The 17,910-nt window shown below is 41.3% G+C and overlaps 1 protein-coding gene across 1 annotated transcript; it reads left to right on the top strand.

Moving 5' to 3' along the window:
- The first annotated feature begins 5,722 nt into the window (after positions 1-5,722).
- LOC138854980 (FMRFamide-related neuropeptides-like) lies at positions 5,723-17,783 on the top strand. The gene is made up of 3 exons (XM_070101399.1): positions 5,723-5,730; positions 7,952-8,146; positions 17,189-17,783. The coding sequence occupies exons 1-3, from the start codon at positions 5,723-5,725 to the stop codon at positions 17,781-17,783; spliced, it is 798 nt and encodes a 265-aa protein (XP_069957500.1).
- The last annotated feature ends 127 nt before the right edge of the window (positions 17,784-17,910 follow it).

Genomic DNA, 17,910 nt, shown 5'->3' with positions numbered 1-17,910 from the left:
CCAAGACAACAGTGCACAAGTGTTCGCAATAAAGCTAATAGAATCCTTGGCTTCATATCAAGAAGCATAAATAATAGGAGTCCTCAGGTTGTTCTTCAACTCTATACATCCTTGGTTAGGCCTCATTTAGATTATGCTGCACAGTTTTGGTCACCGTATTACAGAATGGATATAAATGCTCTGGAAAATAAACAAAGGAGGATGACAAAGTTGATCGCATGTATCAGAAACCTTCCCTATGAGGATAGACTAAGGGCCCTGAATCTGCATTCTCTAGAAAGACGTCGAATTAGGGGGAATATGATTGAGGTGTATAAATGGAAGACAGGAATAAATAAAGGGGATGTAATTAGTGTGCTGAAAATATTTAGCCTAGACAGGACTCGCAGCAATGGTTTTAAGTTGGAAAAATTCAGATTCAGGAAGGATATAGGAAAGTACTGGTTTGGTAATAGAGTTTTGGATGAGTGGAACAAACTCCCAAGTACAGTTATAGAGGCCAGAACGTTGTGTAGCTTTAAAAGTAGGTTGGATAAATACATGAGTGGATGAGGGTGGGTGTGAGTTGGACCTGATAGCTTGTGCTACCAGGTCGGTTGCCGTGTTCCTCCCTTAAGTCAATGTGACCTGACTTGACTAGGTTGGGTGCATTGGCTTAAGCCGGTAGGAGACTTGGACCTGCCTCGCATGGGCCAGTAGGCCTTCTGCAGTGTTCCTTCGTTCTTATGTTTTTATGTTCTTAAGTGTCATTGTTTGCAGATGATGTGAAGTTAATGAGGATAATTAAATCCGTCGAGGATCAGGTAGGACTTCAAAGAGGCCTGGATAGGCTGCAAGCCTGGTCCAGCAACTGGCTCCTTCAATTTAACCCTGCCAAATGCAAAGTCATGAAGATCGAGGAAGGGCAAAGAAGACCGCAGACACAGTATAGTCTAGGTGGCCAAAGACTGCAAACCTCACTCAATGAAAAGATCTTGGAGTGAGTATAATACCGAGCACATCTCGTGAGGCGCACATCAATCAGATAACTGCTCCAGCATATGGGCGTCTGGCAAGCCTACGGATAGCGTTCCGATACCTCAGTAAGGAATCGTTCAAGAATCTGTACACCATTTACGTCAGGCCCATACTGGAGTATGCAGCACCAGTTTGGAATCCACACCTGGTCAAGCACGTCAAGAAATTAGAGAAAGTGCAAAGGTTTGCAACAAGACTAGTCCCGAAGCTAAGGGGATTGTCCTACGAAGAAAGGTTAAGGGAAATTGGCCTAACAACACTGGAGGACGGGAGGGTCAGTGGAGACATGATAACGACTTATAAAATACCACGCGGAATAGACAAGGTGGATAAAGACAGATTGTTCAAGAGATGGGCCACAGAAACAAGGGGTTACATTTGGAAGTTGAAGATTCAGGCGAGTGAAAGGGATGTTACGAAGTATTTCTTCGGTCATAGAGTTGTCAGGCCGCGGAATAGCCTAGAAAGTGACGTAGTGGAGGCAGGAACCATACATAGATTTAAGACAAAGTTTGATAAAGCACGGGGAGCAGAGAGAGGACCCAGTAGCAGTTAGTGAAGAGGCGGGGCCAGGAGCTATGACTCGACCCCTGCAACCACAAATAGGTGAGTACACACACACTTCAACATGAGACAGAAAGGACTACTGGAAGTCAGAACAGGGAGGTACACCTAAAAGGGATATACCAACAAGTGTTGGATGAAATACAACTGAGGATGAGGTGAAGAAGCTGCTAAGTGATTCTTGATACCTCAAAGGTAGTGGTACCGGACATCTCTTTGTGGGCCCTTAGAGAGAGAGCAGAGATGCTGTGTGTGCCACTAACAACAATTTTCAACACATTCATTGAAAATGGGAAGCTATCTGAGGTATCGAAGACGGCAAATGTAGTTCCCATTCTTAAGAAAGGAGATAGGCACAAGGCAGTAAACTATATACCAATGTCACTGAAGTGTATATTATGACAAATCATGGAGAAGTTTATCAGGAGAGATGTGGAACACCTCAAACGGAACAAGCTTATAAACGACAACCAGCTTGGATTCATGGAAGACAAATCCTGAGTCACTAATGTACTGTAGTTTTATGACAAGATAACGGAAGACCCGAGAGAGAGGGGTCAGTCCTAGGACCAGTGCTATTTTTGGTATATGTGAATGACATGACGGAAGGGATAGACTCAGAAGTGTCCTTGTTTGCAGATGATGTGAAGTTAATGAGGAGAATTAAATCGGATGAGGATCAGGCAGGACTACAGAGACCTGGAGAGGTTGGACACCAGGTCCAGCAACTGGCTCCTTGAATTTAATCCTGTCAGATTCAAAGTCATGAAGATCGGTGAAGGGTAAAGAAGACCGCAGACTATAGGCTGGGTAACCAAAGACGGCAAACCTCACTCAAGGAAGAGGATCTTGGGGTAAGTATACTCTGTGGTCTTCTTTGCCCTTCTCCGATCTTCATGAATTTGCATTTAGCGGGGTTAAATTCGAGGAGCCATTTGCTGGACCTAGCTTACAACCTGCCCGGGTCTCTTTGTAGTCCTGCCTGATCCTCATCCGATTTAATTCTCCTCATTAACTTCACATCATCTGCAAACAAGGACACTTCTGAGTCTATCCCTTCCGTCATGTCATTCACATATACCAAAAATACCGCTGATCCTATGGCTGACCCTTCACTCTCGTGCCCTACTTCCGTTACCCTGTCAGAAAACTCCAGTAGATTTGTGACACTAGATTTGCCTTCCATGAATCCGTGTTGGTTGTCGTTTATATACTTGTTCCATTCTAGGTGCTCCACCACTCTCCTCCTGATAACATTTTCCATGACTTTACGTACTATACACGTCAGTGACACTGGTCTATAGTTTAGTGTCTTGTGTCTGTCTCCTTTCTTAAAAATAGGGACAACATTTGCCATCTTCCATACCTCAGCTAGTTGCCCAGTTTCAATGAATGTGTTGAAAATTTTTGTTGGTGGCACACAGCCTCTCTGCTCCCTCTCTAAAGACTCAGAGAGAGATGTCCGGTCCCGCCGCATTTGAGGTATCAATATCACTTAGCAGCTTCTTCACCTCCTCCTCGGTTGTATTTCATTCAACACTTGTCGGTATTTCCCTTGTTGGTGTAACCCCCCCCCCCCCTGTTTTGACTTTCCAGAGTTCTTTCTGTCTCCACTGTAAATACTTCCTTAAATCTTATGTTGAGCTGTGTGTGTGTGTGTGTGTGTGTGTGTGTATGTGTGTGTGTGTGTGTGTGTGTGTGTGTGTGTGTGTGTGTGTGTGTGTGTGTGTGTACTCACCTAATTGTACTCGCCTAATTGTGGTTGCAGGTGTCGAGACTCGGCTCCTGGCCCCGCCTCTTCAATGACCACTACTGGGTCCTCCCTCTCCCTGCTCAATGAGGTTTTTCATACCTCGCCTTAAAACTATGTATGGTTCCTGCCTCCACTTGCCAGACTATTCCACCACCTAGCAACTCTGTGGCTGAATAAATACTTCCTGACATCCCTTTGGTTCATCTGAGTCTTCAACTACCAATTGTGACTCCTTGTTTCTGTGTCCCCTCTCTAGAACATCCTCTGTCCACCTTATCTATTCCTCGCAGTATTTTGCATGTCGTCATCCTGTCACCCCTGATCCCCGTCCTCCAGTGTCGTCAGACCAATTTCCCTTAACCATTCTTCGTAGGGCATTCCTCTTAGCTCTGGAACCAGCCTTTTTGCAAACCTGCGTATCCCTGTATGTGCCTGACGTACACAGTGTATAGAGTCTTGAACGATTCCTTACTGAGGTATTGGAACGCTATTCTCAGGTTTGCCAGGCGCCCAAATGCCGAAACAGTTATTTGGTTAATGTGGGCTCGGTGTTATACTCACCCCTTGAACTTTCTCCTCGAGTGAGGTTTGCAGTCCTCGGCCGCCTAGGCTACAATCTGTCGGCGGTCTTCTTTGCCCTTCCCCGATCTTCATGACTTTGCATTTGGCGGGGTTAAATTCTTGGAGCCAGTTACTGAACCACGCGTCCGGCCTGTCAAGGTCTCTTTGTAGACCTGTCTAGTCCGCATCTGATTCAATTCTCATTAACTTCACAACGGCAAATATGGACACTTATGAATCAATCCCTTTCGTCAAGAATGGCACTGGTCCTAGGACTGACCCCTGTGGGACCCCGCTCATCACAGGCACTCACTGTGGTACCTCATCATGTACCATGACTCGTTGTTGCCTCCCTGTCAGGTATTCTCTGATCCATTGCAGTGCCCTTCCTGTTATACGTGCCTGATCCTCTAGCTTCTGCACTAATCTCTTGTGAGGAACTGTGTCGAAGGCCTTCTGGCAGTCCAAGAAAATGCAATCGACCCACCCCTCCCTCTCATGTCTTACTTCAGTTATCTTGTAATAAAACTCAAGTAGGTTTGTGACACAGGATTTGCCCTCCATGAATCCATGCTGGCTGTAGTTTGTAACCTTGTTCCATTCCAGGTGCTCCACCACTCTCCTGATAATATTCTCCCTGACTTTGCATACTTTACACGTCAGTGACACTGGTCTATAGTTTAGTTTGTGTTTGTTTACTCACCTAATTTTGGTTGCAGAAGTCGAGTCATAGCTCCTGGCCCCACCCTTTCACTGGTCGCTACTAGGTTCTCTTTCCCTGCTCCATGAACTTCATCGTACCTCATCTTAAAACTATGTATGGATCCTGTATCCACTACTTCACTTTTCAGCCTATTTCACCTCCTGATAACTCTGATTGAAGAAATGCTTCCAAGCCTTCCTCTGACTCATCTGGATCTTCAACTTGTTGCTGTGTCCAATCTCGAGGACATCCTGTCCTTATCCTTGTCAATTCCTCGCAGTATTTTATATGTCGTTTTCTTGTAGCCCCCCCCCCAATCCCTCCTGTCCTCCAATGTTATCAGGTTGATTTCCCTTAACCTCCTTAGCTCTGGGACTAATCTTGTTTCAAACCCTTGCACATTCTCTAATTTCTTGACGTGCTTGAGCACGTGTGGGTTCCAAACTGGTGCTTCATACTCCAATATGTTCCTGACGTACACGATGTACAGTCTTGAACGACTCCTTACTAAGGTTTCAGAATCCTATTCTTAGGATTGACAAGCGCTCATATGCTTTATTTGGTTGATGTGCTCCTCAGGATATTTTGAGTGAGAGAGAGGGAGAGAGAGGGAGAGAGAGAGGGAGAGAGAGGGAGAGAGAGGGAGAGAGAGGGAGAGGGAGAGAGAGGGAGAGAGAGAGGGGGAGAGAGGGAGAGAGAGAGAGAGGGAGAGAGAGAGAGGGAGAGAGAGAGAGGGAGAGAGAGAGAGAGGGAGAGAGAGGGAGAGAGAGAGAGAGGGAGAGAGAGAGGGAGAGAGAGGGAGGGAGAGAGGGAGAGAGAGAGAGAATAAAAATGAATAAGAGAATAACGTTTACATATTTAGAAGAGTTTTTATCATTACTCAAACTCTGATGTAAACAATATCCCTCGTGCCCTTGTGCTACCACAAGTATTTCATATTTGAAAAATGAAGTGAGATATATAAGCCTCCCCTGTGACAGAAACACTGTAGGAGGTGGGGGGAGGGGGGGACAGTAACAGGTTGATATAACCCAACCACAAAGTCAGGGATCATTCACTCAGCTTCCTTCTTTCCACGAAGGCAATCCTGCTCCTTTCTGGTCTCCTAAACACACTCAACCACTATGATAAGGTAAGTCACTGACACTAGGTTCCTACCTTGTGCTGGTTAGTACTTGTGTTCAAGGAGCTTCTAGAAAATAAGGATCGTCCACCGGTGGCAACGTGCTAATACTGACTCCTTTCTAGACAGATCAAAAACTCGTCTCGACATTTCTAGGTATGATTTTAGTTCATATTTTCATTACTTCATTTTTAGTCTTATTAGAATAGTTCCGGATTGTCGATCCAGCAATAAACATCTTTCTTGTTGCAGTTAAGCTCATTGTTCCATTGGCTCATGATCTTTCATGATTGATTCATGTGTCAGCAGTTCTCAGACTTCCTTCACAAAGCATTATTAAATTTCCATTCCTCCCATTCATGCGCTGTTTGACAGTTTCATCTCGTTCACAAAAGTAAATAGCCCTTTACCAGATGTTCTGTTTCTCGCCTTTCTCAAGAAAGTCTTCTTCTAGCAATTCAGTCTTAGTCTAGTTCCAGAAGATGGGAATCTACTTCCAACAATACAGACTTGATTCACTACCGAATCCCGTTTATGTAACAGCATTTTCGTAAGATTATATAAAACTGATTTTTTCTATTGCGGTTTACAAATGTTTTACCACATTTTCCACTACATTACGCAATCGTATGACCCAAATTACTATAGAGGAAGAGGAAGCATATTGAACCATTTTTTTAATTTTCCGTTAGGTCAAGTGCATCAACAAGACAGTAGTGTTGTTCACATGTAATTACTATGCTTTGGAAGTTCTTCACTGTAAACATAGCAGATCATTAAATAATCATCTGCTATGCTCGTCAGTTGATGTGATGCAAATCAATGAACAAGCTTAATTGGTCATGTAATTCTAAGCTTCCTACATCATAATGTCTAAATATCGGCTCTCTCTTTCAATAGCCTGTCACAGTGAAGGCTTTTCCAACTTAAAGGAAAAAGAATGTCTTGATTGGTCAGCTACAGTGCGTCTACTTGAGCGATGCTGAAGAATGCTGTCATACTGTATACAAACTTCTCTTGTGTCTTGTGACCGTCCATCGCTCAATCTTAATTCTATAACACTTTACACTTATCTTCGATTAATTACTGTGAGAAAATAACTCATTAAAGGTGATCACTGGATTACGGAAAAAGTCTAATGATCTCGGGAACAAGATCTACCTAGAACTTTGATTGCCTTTGTCCCTGTGTGTTCTAATTCATTGATGATGATCTTAATTATGATTGATGATCATAATGGTAAAAATTATAATAAAACTGGTATTAAAAATAATTATAAAATAATTTAATATAATAATAATAATAATAATAACAATAATAATAATAATAATAATAATAATAATAATAATAATAATAATAATGATTTAGAATTTGGATAAATGCAATAGAGCAATCTCCCAAAAAGTTGTACTTCTTGCAGTAGTTTTAAGGCGACATTCCTTGCGTCTTTCTCCACATTAAGGTACAAGTGTATGAGGAAAGAATATTTGTTACAGCTTCTTGACTCAAGAACAAACGTAAACATTATTTGTCTGAAACTTTTAAATGCCTGAAACTTCTGAGTGAGACCTACCTAAGTAGCACAATTGGTCAGAATTTGATCTTTTGCGCTGGAGAATATTCTCTCATAGATGTTAACTATGATTTTTTTTTCATTAAGAGGTACCAAAATAAGTGTTCAGTGAAATAAGTGTTGGTGGTGGCTGATACAGCCAGGTTACACAAATTTTCATTATAAAATCCAGTGGCGTCAGAGGTCTCGTGATGCCCAGGGCCAACTCTTTGATTGCATGCCCCAAAGACTCCTTGATTGCATGCCCCAAATCACTATCTTATTTCTCTCTCTAATTGTATGCCCCCCAATTTGGATGCCCGGGGGCATCGCCCTTCTCCCCCCTTCCCTCTGCAAGCCACTGATCGAATCGTTATATTAAAACCGTTGTGGCTGGATGGTTATATTGCTCGACCAGGAACCTGTAATGAACAAGGTTCGAATCCAAGGTCTATTCTTCTATATATTCATTGACAGTCGCTCACTATAACTTACCCTGGGTTTATGTATTCAATAATATGAGATGTACTCTGGAAGTGCTGGTTGTTGAGTGCTGACAGTGTTTGGCCTGGTCTGAATATGTGCGTTTGTGTGTATTCGAGTGTTTAAATAGTTTTATGTATTCTCAGTAAAATGGTTATCGAGAACACCTGAATAATGCCTGTCTCACCCTGCCAGGTTGTGCATCTTGCTGCTAGCAGCCAGGATACATCTAGAAACCTTCCCTTGGTGTTCCTACGCTCTGACCGTTGATGCAGCACCAGACATCTCCAGCAACGATGAAAACCAGCCATTGATGAGCAGTGTTGATGACTTTTACAAAGTGGGTCATCAGTATTGGAAGGGAGATTTCCCTAACAGAAACTTCTTAAGGTGAGCCAATGATTAATTAAATATGCTTTCACTGTTAGTCTAGTTAAAATAATATATGGAATTAACGGACAAATAAATCGTAAGGAAGACGGCATGGGGGGGGGGGACGGCAATAAAAAAAAAGGAATACATCCAAATATTCTTTGAAAGAACATGGAGAGGGGTAAGAGAAAATAGATCAATGTATTGGAAAGGAAATGAACAGGATAAGTTGAAGAAGAGTTCAGAGGATGTAGAGATGTGTGATTATTGATGGGTGCCTCTGCAGGGCTTAACATAGCCACTCCATGCATTGTTTGTCTATACCACATTTACATAGTAATTAGTTTCACGCATTTGCTACCTCGCACCCGCTGAATTTCTATGTAACATTCATTTAGTTTATTCGAATTTTAAGATGTCATCAGTGTCATCCGATTCCCTCTCATCACATGTCCTTACTGTTTATTCCTGGCGATCTTTTGAATATTATCATCTAAACTCATCTAGCATTTCTCTCTTTAATGATGTTAGATTAGGTTCCTTACATCTCTTATATAAACTCAGTTCTGGTACCACAACTTTCATTACACTTTTTATATTCCCTAGTTTCCATATAGATTAAAGATTCTTTATATCAGTATGATACAATGTGTAAGGGTGAATGATATTTAGATGTGCTTGCAAAAAGCCCCTTAAGCCAGGTTTCAGTAAAAATAAAAAGGGAGAAGATTGTAATTAAGGAATCTAGGAGTGCAGGAGGTCATCACAGTTCTAATGCTTCACTTAAAAATCGTTATAGAAAAAAAACAATACCGTGACTGGAACAATATACGAATAACTCGCAGTGTGACGTTGTAAATGGCCCAAGTCGGACCAAAACGTCGTCGTAAACTCCTCTCTTCTGTATACTGTAGTTTACCTGGGTTACTTGTGTAAAAAATATATTCGTGGCATTACTGACGACTAAAGTGGCTTGTGTTAAATGTTGGTTGGGATTTCCATTATTTTGGGTCGATGTCAGCATTCAGTATTTAAGTTAACATTGGCAAGGCGCGATTATAGACAATTAACTAGTAAATAATGTTAAATTATAATAATCTATAAATGGATTATAAGTGGAAATAGTAATATTTTCTGATAAAAGAATGATTGAAAAAGTTTTAATCAATGAATAGTGCTCAAGTGTGCAGTAGTAAATATATTAAGCTGTAATACTAATTAAGTATAATACACTATTAAGACTAGATTTTATACCAGTTTAGTACCTGATTTAGACTTGTTACCGCTCAAACTAGACAGTAAAAAATGTGTACAGTTCTATACTAAAGAGAAAATTTAACTTAAAGTACCCTAATATAAGATAAAATGATTTGCAGTAAATATTTAAAGAAATACGGTAAAAATATAATGCGTATGGTTCTTTACTAAACAATTTAAAATTGTAGAAGCTTACTGGATGTAAATTTGTAGGTTGGTAGACAGCAACCACCCAGGGAAGTACTACCGTCCTGCCAGATGACTGTGAAACAAAAACCTGTAACTGTTTTGCATGATGGTAGGATTGCTGGTTTCTTTTTCTGTCTCATAAACACGCTAGATAACAGGGATATCTTGCTACTCCTACTTACACTTTGGTCACACTTGACAGACACACACATGCATATATATATACATACATCTAGGTTTTTCTCCTTTTTCTAAATAGCTCTTGTTCTTCTGTATTTCTTCTATTGTCCATGAGGAAGTGGAAAAGAATCTTTCCTCCGTAAGCCATGCGTGTCGTATGAGGCGACTAAAATGCCGGGAGCAATGGGCTAGTAACCCCTTCTCCTGTAGACACTTACTAAAAAAGAGAAGAAGAAAAACTTTATAAAACTGGGATGCTTAAATGTGCGTGGATGTAGTGCGGATGACAAGAAACAGATGATTGCTGATGTTATGAATGAAAAGAAGTTGGATGTCCTGGCCCTAAGCGAAACAAAGCTGAAGGGGGTAGGAGAGTTTCAGTGGGGGGAAATAAATGGGATTAAATCTGGAGTATCTGAGAGAGTTAGAGCAAAGGAAGGGGTAGCAGTAATGTTAAATGATCAGTTATGGAAGGAGAAAAGAGAATATGAATGTGTAAATTCAAGAATTATGTGGATTAAAGTAAAGGTTGGATGCGAGAAGTGGGTCATAATAAGCGTGTATGCACCTGGAGAAGAGAGGAATGCAGAGGAGAGAGAGAGAGATTTTGGGAGATGTTAAGTGAATGTATAGGAGCCTTTGAACCAAGTGAGAGAGTAATTGTGGTAGGGGACCTGAATGCTAAAGTGGGAGAAACTTTTAGAGAGGGTGTGGTAGGTAAGTTTGGGGTGCCAGGTGTAAATGATAATGGGAGCCCTTTGATTGAACTTTGTATAGAAAGGGGTTTAGTTATAGGTAATACATATTTTAAGAAAAAGAGGATAAATAAGTATACAAGGTATGATGTAGGGCGAAATGATAGTAGTTTGTTGGATTATGTATTGGTAGATAAAAGACTGTTGAGTAGACTTCGGGATGTACATGTTTATAGAGGGGCCACAGATATATCAGATCACTTTCTAGTTGTAGCTACACTGAGAGTAAAAGGTAGATGGGATACAAGGAGAATAGAAGCATCAGGGAAGAGAGAGGTGAAGGTTTATAAACTAAAAGAGGAGGCAGTTAGGGTAAGATATAAACAGCTATTGGAGGATAGATGGGCTAATGAGAGCATAGGCAATGGGGTCGAAGAGGTATGGGGAAGGTTTAAAAATGTAGTGTTAGAGTGTTCAGCAGAAGTTTGTGGTTACAGGAAAGTGGGTGCGGGAGGGAAGAGGAGCGATTGGTGGAATGATGATGTAAAGAGAGTAGTAAGGGAGAAAAAGTTAGCATATGAGAAGTTTTTACAAAGTAGAAGTGATGCAAGGAGGGAAGAGTATATGGAGAAAAAGAGAGAGGCTAAGAGAGTGGTGAAGCAATGTAAAAAGAGAGCAAATGAGAGAGTGGGTGAGATGTTATCAACAAATTTTGTTGAAAATAAGAAAAAGTTTTGGAGTGAGATTAACAAGTTAAGAAAGCCTAGAGAACAAATGGATTTTTCAGTTAAAAATAGGAGAGGAGAGTTATTAAATGGAGAGTTAGAGGTATTGGGAAGATGGAGGGAATATTTTGAGGAATTGTTAAATGTTGATGAAGATAGGGAAGCTGTGATTGCGTGTATAGGACAAGGAGGAATAACATCTTGTAGGAGTGAGGAAGAGCCAGTTGTGAGTGTGGGGGAAGTTCGTGAGGCAGTAGGTAAAATGAAAGGGGGTAAGGCAGCCGGGATTGATGGGATAAAGATAGAAATGTTAAAAGCAGGTGGGGATATAGTTTTGGAGTGGTTGGTGCAGTTATTTAATAAATATATGGAAGAGGGTAAGGTACCTAGGGATTGGCAGAGAGCATGCATAGTTCCTTTGTATAAAGGCAAAGGGGATAAAAGAGAATGCAAAAATTATAGGGGGATAAGTCTGCTGAGTATACTTGGTAAAGTGTATGGTAGAATTATTATTGAAAGAATTAAGAGTAAGACGGAGAATAGGATAGCAGATGAACAAGGAGGCTTTAGGAAAGGTAGGGGGTGTGTGGACTAGGTGTTTACAGTGAAACATATAAGTGAACAGTATTTAGATAAGGCTAAAGAGGTCTTTGTGGCATTTATGGATTTGGAAAAGGCGTATGACAGGGTGGATAGGGGGGCAATGTGGCAGATGTTGCAAGTGTATGGTGTAGGAGGTAGGTTACTGAAAGCAGTGAAGAGTTTTTACGAGGATAGTGAGGCTCAAGTTAGAGTATGTAGGAAAGAGGGAAATTATTTCCCAGTAAAAGTAGGCCTTAGACAAGGATGTGTGATGTCACCGTGGTTGTTTAATATATTTATAGATGGGGTTGTAAGAGAAGTAAATGCGAGGGTCTTGACAAGAGGCGTGGAGTTAAAAGATAAAGAATCACACACAAAGTGGGAGTTGTCACAGCTGCTCTTTGCTGATGACACTGTGCTCTTGGGAGATTCTGAAGAGAAGTTGCAGAGATTGGTGGATGAATTTGGTAGGGTGTGCAAAAGAAAAAAATTAAAGGTGAATACAGGAAAGAGTAAGGTTATGAGGATAACAAAAAGATTAGGTGATGAAAGATTGAATATCAGATTGGAGGGAGAGAGTATGGAGGAGGTGAATGTATTCAGATATTTGGGAGTGGACGTGTCAGCGGATGGGTCTATGAAAGATGAGGTGAATCATAGAATTGATGAGGGAAAAAGAGTGAGTGGTGCACTTAGGAGTCTGTGGAGACAAAGAACTTTGTCCTTGGAGGCAAAGAGGGGAATGTATGAGAGTATAGTTTTACCAACGCTCTTATATGGGTGTGAAGCATGGGTGATGAATGTTGCAGCGAGGAGAAGGCTGGAGGCAGTGGAGATGTCATGTCTGAGGGCAATGTGTGGTGTGAATATAATGCAGAGAATTCGTAGTTTGGAAGTTAGGAGGAGGTGCGGGATTACCAAAACTGTTGTCCAGAGGGCTGAGGAGGGGTTGTTGAGGTGGTTCGGACATGTGGAGAGAATGGAGCGAAACAGAATAACTTCAAGAGTGTATCAGTCTGTAGTGGAAGGAAGGCGGGGTAGGGGTCGGCCTAGGATAGGTTGGAGGGAGGGGGTAAAGGAGGTTTTGTGTGCGAGGGGCTTGGACTTCCAGCAGGCATGCGTGAGCGTGTTTGATAGGAGTGAATGGAGACAAATGGTTTTTAATACATGACGTGCTGTTGGAGTGTGAGCAAAGTAACATATATGAAGGGGTTCAGGGAAACCGGCAGGCCGGACTTGAGTCCTGGAGATGGGAAGTACAGTGCCTGCACTCTGAAGGAGGGGTGTTAATGTTGCAGTTTAAAAACTGTAGTGTAAAGCACCCTTCTGGCAAGACAGTGATGGAGTGAATGATGGTGAAAGTTTTTCTTTTTCGGGCCACCCTGCCTTGGTGGGAATCGGCCAGTGTGATAATAAAAATAAAATAAAAATAAATGTTTACCTTTCTTAGGTAAACAAAATAGTGAACTTCTAGTGACTAATAAGCAATAAAAACTGAGGTAAGAAAAGATAAGATTTCGTTCGGATTTTTAACCCGGTGGGTTAGCCACCCAGGATAACCCAAGAAAGTCAGTGCGTCACCGAGGACTAACTTATTTCCATTGTGGTCCTTAATCTTGTCCCCCAGGATGCGACCCACACCAGTCGACTAACACCCAGGCACCTTTTTGCTGCTAGGTGAACAGGACAACAGGTGTAAGGAAACGTGTCGAAATGTTTCCACCCGCCGGGAATCGAACCCGGGTCCTCCGAGTGTGAAGTGGGAGCTCTAACTACCAGGCCACCGGGTCTGAAATATTTAGATAACAGCTGACACAAAAGACCAATAAGAAATATTAGAATTTTAGAGACTATATGGATTTTGAAATACCATATAACATAATGAAATTACAAATCTAGGTTTGATAACACTGTTCGTGGATATAAGTGGGTATAAACTGCATCTTTTCTGATTCAGAAAGGACACCATTACTTAATTCTTCATAGTTTATGAAGTGCCTCTTTCCTGAGAATTCTTTTCTGTGATTTTCCATCCCTCGCAAAGCACTGGTGGATTATTTTTATTGTGGCTCAGTTTTCTTAGTCTATAGAGAAGAATTTGTCTCACTTTGGTAAAGTGCTCATTGATATACACACTGTTTTTCGTAGTTATAGATGATTGTAACAGGTCATATCTTTTTCAGCTAGAGCGGAATTTTAACAGCACAGTTTCCCAGGTTGTTTACCAATCGGTTTACACTCTCATCACTAGATATGTTGACTAAGGTGTTTGATCAGTTGAAAGTTTGTCTGCATACATGTGTCTTGGGTTATGGATGCTGGGAGGTGTTGGCTGTTAATTACAACAGCAACGAAGAGCTGCTGCTAGTATGATCTTGATAGTTATTAATGACATCAGCAAGTTGCAAGTTCACTCGTGATTTATTTTCTTTGATGTTAGTGTTAGGTTAGGTCACCAGTTCTCTGAGGAGGGAAATGGTGTCCTGAGTCTCAGAGTGTTTTGTTCCAGGTTAGTGATCTTGTCTAGGCAGTGAGCACTGGAGGTATTTAGCTTTTGCATTTTCCAGGAGATAATATAAGTTTTTTCCACCTTGTATCCGGATGATTTTGGCTACCTCTGGGTCGTTTATCTTCATATTAACAAATTCATGGAAAGAGTTGCCTTCGTTGTTCGGAATGGTGGCTGTGGAAAATTGCATTTAGCTGAATGTATCGTAAGTGCATAACAGTAAATGAACAGATAATTATTATTTATCAGTTAGACAAGTAGGAATTTGGGACACCTAGGTCGCAAAAAATGTCCGCCTTCGATACCTACCACTGTCATATCCACAAGTTGCTCTGGACCTCTTAATTAAATGAAATATACATCACCAGGAATGCTGGTAAATATATAAATTTGTGGACTGTATATTAAAAATAATAAATGGTTACATAACAGAAGGAAAATATATCTTAATATCACTCACCAATTTGAGTGGATATTAAGTTGTATCATACTCACAAAAACCTCACTAACTAAATTTATGAAAACACTGGCCAAAATTATACACAAATCTAGAGAGCTTATCTGAGGTTCCTGGAGCTGTCTTGTCCAGTCGTCTGATATCTCAAGTTATGCAGGAATGCATGTCCAACAATTTCGCCTCCTATTTGAGAGGTGTCAGCCCAATTTTAACCTCTAGAGCACAAAAAATTCTTCCCATTATATTAACGTTGTATCCAATTCAAAACCAAGATTGCTAGACTCCTCTGCGCAGACGCAGGCTTTCCGTTTTCTATGACATATTAAATAGAGTATGGCCATCTATTTACGTATAAATACTGTATTTCCGGAAAATATATACAGTATTTTCCACAGCGGCCATGTTTGTTGATTTTAGAGGAGTGATGTGCGGGTAGTGAGAGGTGACGGATGCTACCTTCTGGCGAGGAATAGGAGACACTTTACCTGTGGCAATATTCCCCCTCACCTGCATTGCTCTGAGTCCTGGGTTGGTTACTGGATCTTCCTTTGTTGTCCTGAACCCTGGCCATCAGCAGTAGCTTCAGATGATTTGTATATGGGTAGTGGGCGAATGTTGGGAAATTTTACTTCATCTGGCAGGGAGGTTGGTAATATTGCGTAGAGACGATGTAAATAATTTCGCCTGTTTGCGAATTGTTAAGCATTTCAAATCTCTTTCTTTGTGCACTGCATGTGGCAGGATTTAATGAAATAACTTTGAAAACAACCCTGGTGCCCTGGGGTATGGTGCCCCGGGGTATGGTGCCCTGGGGTATGGTGCCCCGGGGTATGGTGCCCTGGGGTATGGGTTAACATCGTCTAGCTATGGCTAGGTGCTCATACTTATCTGGGGTCTGGCTCCGTGGAAAAGTACTGTGGACTGAGACAGAGTTTGCAGGTTCGAGTCCTGCTGTTGACGTAGAGACAACGTTTGTATATAATATATAATTTATATATATATATATATATATATAATTTATATATATATATATATATATATATATATATATATATATATATATATATATATATATATATAATTTATATATATATATATATATAAATATATAAATTTTATATATATATATATATATATATATATATATATATATATATATATATATATATATATATATATATATATATATAATATATATATATATTCTGTCCTCGTGTATTGCATCCAGAGAGCTTGTAGCAGCGATTCTCCCTGAACATCTTAGGGACAAGATAGGAGTCCAGGACCAAAAATTCATTGACGGAGCAATGATCTGGGATAATCTAACGGGCTCTGGAGCCAGACCTGCTCCCCCCAACAACTACAAACAATCGCACTGGGATGGTCCAATAGTGGAAAATATTGCCTCAATAATGCTTCAGAGTGTGTCAGGGAAGGATAGAGCCCGCCTCCTGGCAGTGAGAGCCCCTCATGCTGGGGACTTTCTGTTGGCTGTTCCCAACTCCAGCCTTGGCACACGTCTCGACCCACAGACCATCCGCATTGGTGTTGCTCTTCGACTTGCCGCCCCTATTCTCGCCGAACACAGGTGTATTTGTGGCAGTGAAGCAGCAGACCGATTCGGGTACCATGGTCTTGTGTGCCGTAAATCCGAGGGAAAGATTGCAAGACATGAGGAGGTTAATAACATTATCAAGAGGAGCCTCACAACAGCTGGATGCCCAGCAGTAAGGGAGCCACCCCAACTATGCAGATCTGATGGCAGCCAGAAGCGTCCAGATGGTATCACCCTTCAAGCCTGGACAGATGGGAAGCAGGTGGTGTGGGACTATACATGTGCATCTACCTTGGCTGATACCTATCTCCAATACACCAGGGAGGAAGGAGGGGCAGCTGCCAGCTTCAGGGAGTCCCAAAAGTCTAGAAAATATGGAGAACTTGCCCATCATTATATGTTTGTTCCCATAGGCTCAGAGACCCTTGGCTCATGGGGAAAGAGTGCATCTAAATTCCTTAAGGAGCTGGGAAAAAGACTCATCAGGGTAACTAGGGATCCCAGGGCAGCTAGTTTTCTGTTCCAGCGGCTCAGTGCGGCTGTTCAAAGGGGTAATGCCTGCTGTATTTTGGGCACACGCCCCAGCTCTGAGGAGCTGGATGAGATTTTCGCCTTATAATCGGTGATACACACGTAACAACATGTACCGTATGTGCCACCTTTATATCAATAGTGTATCTCTTGGATCTTCTGTACCATATTATGTAATAAAATATTCCTATTAGTAAAAAAAAAAATATAAAAATATGGGGTGGTAGGGGAAGTGGAATATTCAAACGGCTTCAGGAAGAAATCCAAATATTTTTCCTTGAAGCCTTTTTATCCACTTCTATATATATATATATATATATATATATATATATATATATATATGTAACACGCAATTAAAATAATATTTTTCATTTTATCAGATTCGGGCGCAGCAAGTATGGCGACTACGGCACTAATGGCAACGAGGAACTCACTGACTTTTTTGAGAAGCGAAGTCGCAACTTCCTACGTTTCGGTCGTGATCCGTCACGCAATTTCCTGAGGTTCGGCCGCTCCGTCGACTGTCAGCGCAGTTCCCTGTCACACGATGGCTGCGATGTGAAATCCAAGTCCCTGGAAGCTTCTGAACTCTCAACCACACCAGTGCAGCAAAACATATCCCACAACATTGATTCCTCAGAATCAGGGAAGATAACTTCTCAACGCTGGAAGAGAGCTGTTCCAGGTGTATATGTATCACTGCCTTATTACAGCCCCTCCGCCTGGGCCAGAGATATCCGTCCAGAAGATGAAATTATTAACGAATTCTCTTCTGAGGATACAAAGGACGTAAACAAACGTGGGTATAACCGAGGCTTTTTGCGCTTCGGCCGCAACCGCAACTTTCTGAGATTTGGTAAACGTGATGAAACTATCGTATACCCAGAATCCTTCTCCTCCTCTGAAACCAGCGAGTCAGTGCTTAATGTTAGACCTGTGAGAGCGCCCACCAGAAATTTCATTAGGTTCGGTTGAACTGGAAGATAACAAATTTTATTCTAATCTATGACAGTTAATTACTGGTATGTGACGTTGTCAACCCATTATTATACATAGCTATTTTTTTAAAAAACTGACACGTGTTTGGATAATTATTTTCAGT

The sequence above is a fragment of the Cherax quadricarinatus genome, chromosome 76 (assembly GCF_038502225.1).
Source record: "Cherax quadricarinatus isolate ZL_2023a chromosome 76, ASM3850222v1, whole genome shotgun sequence".
NCBI lineage: Eukaryota > Metazoa > Arthropoda > Malacostraca > Decapoda > Parastacidae > Cherax > Cherax quadricarinatus.
Note: the sequence above shows the minus strand (reverse complement) of the source record. Positions and strands in the feature narration are given on the sequence as shown.

What these genes read in the sequence shown, in the direction of transcription:
- LOC138854980 (XM_070101399.1), top strand. An exon ending in CCTAACAGAAACTTCTTAAG is followed by an intron (nt 8,147 to 17,188) that starts GTGAGCCAATGA and finishes TCATTTTATCAG; the next exon opens with ATTCGGGCGCAGCAAGTATG.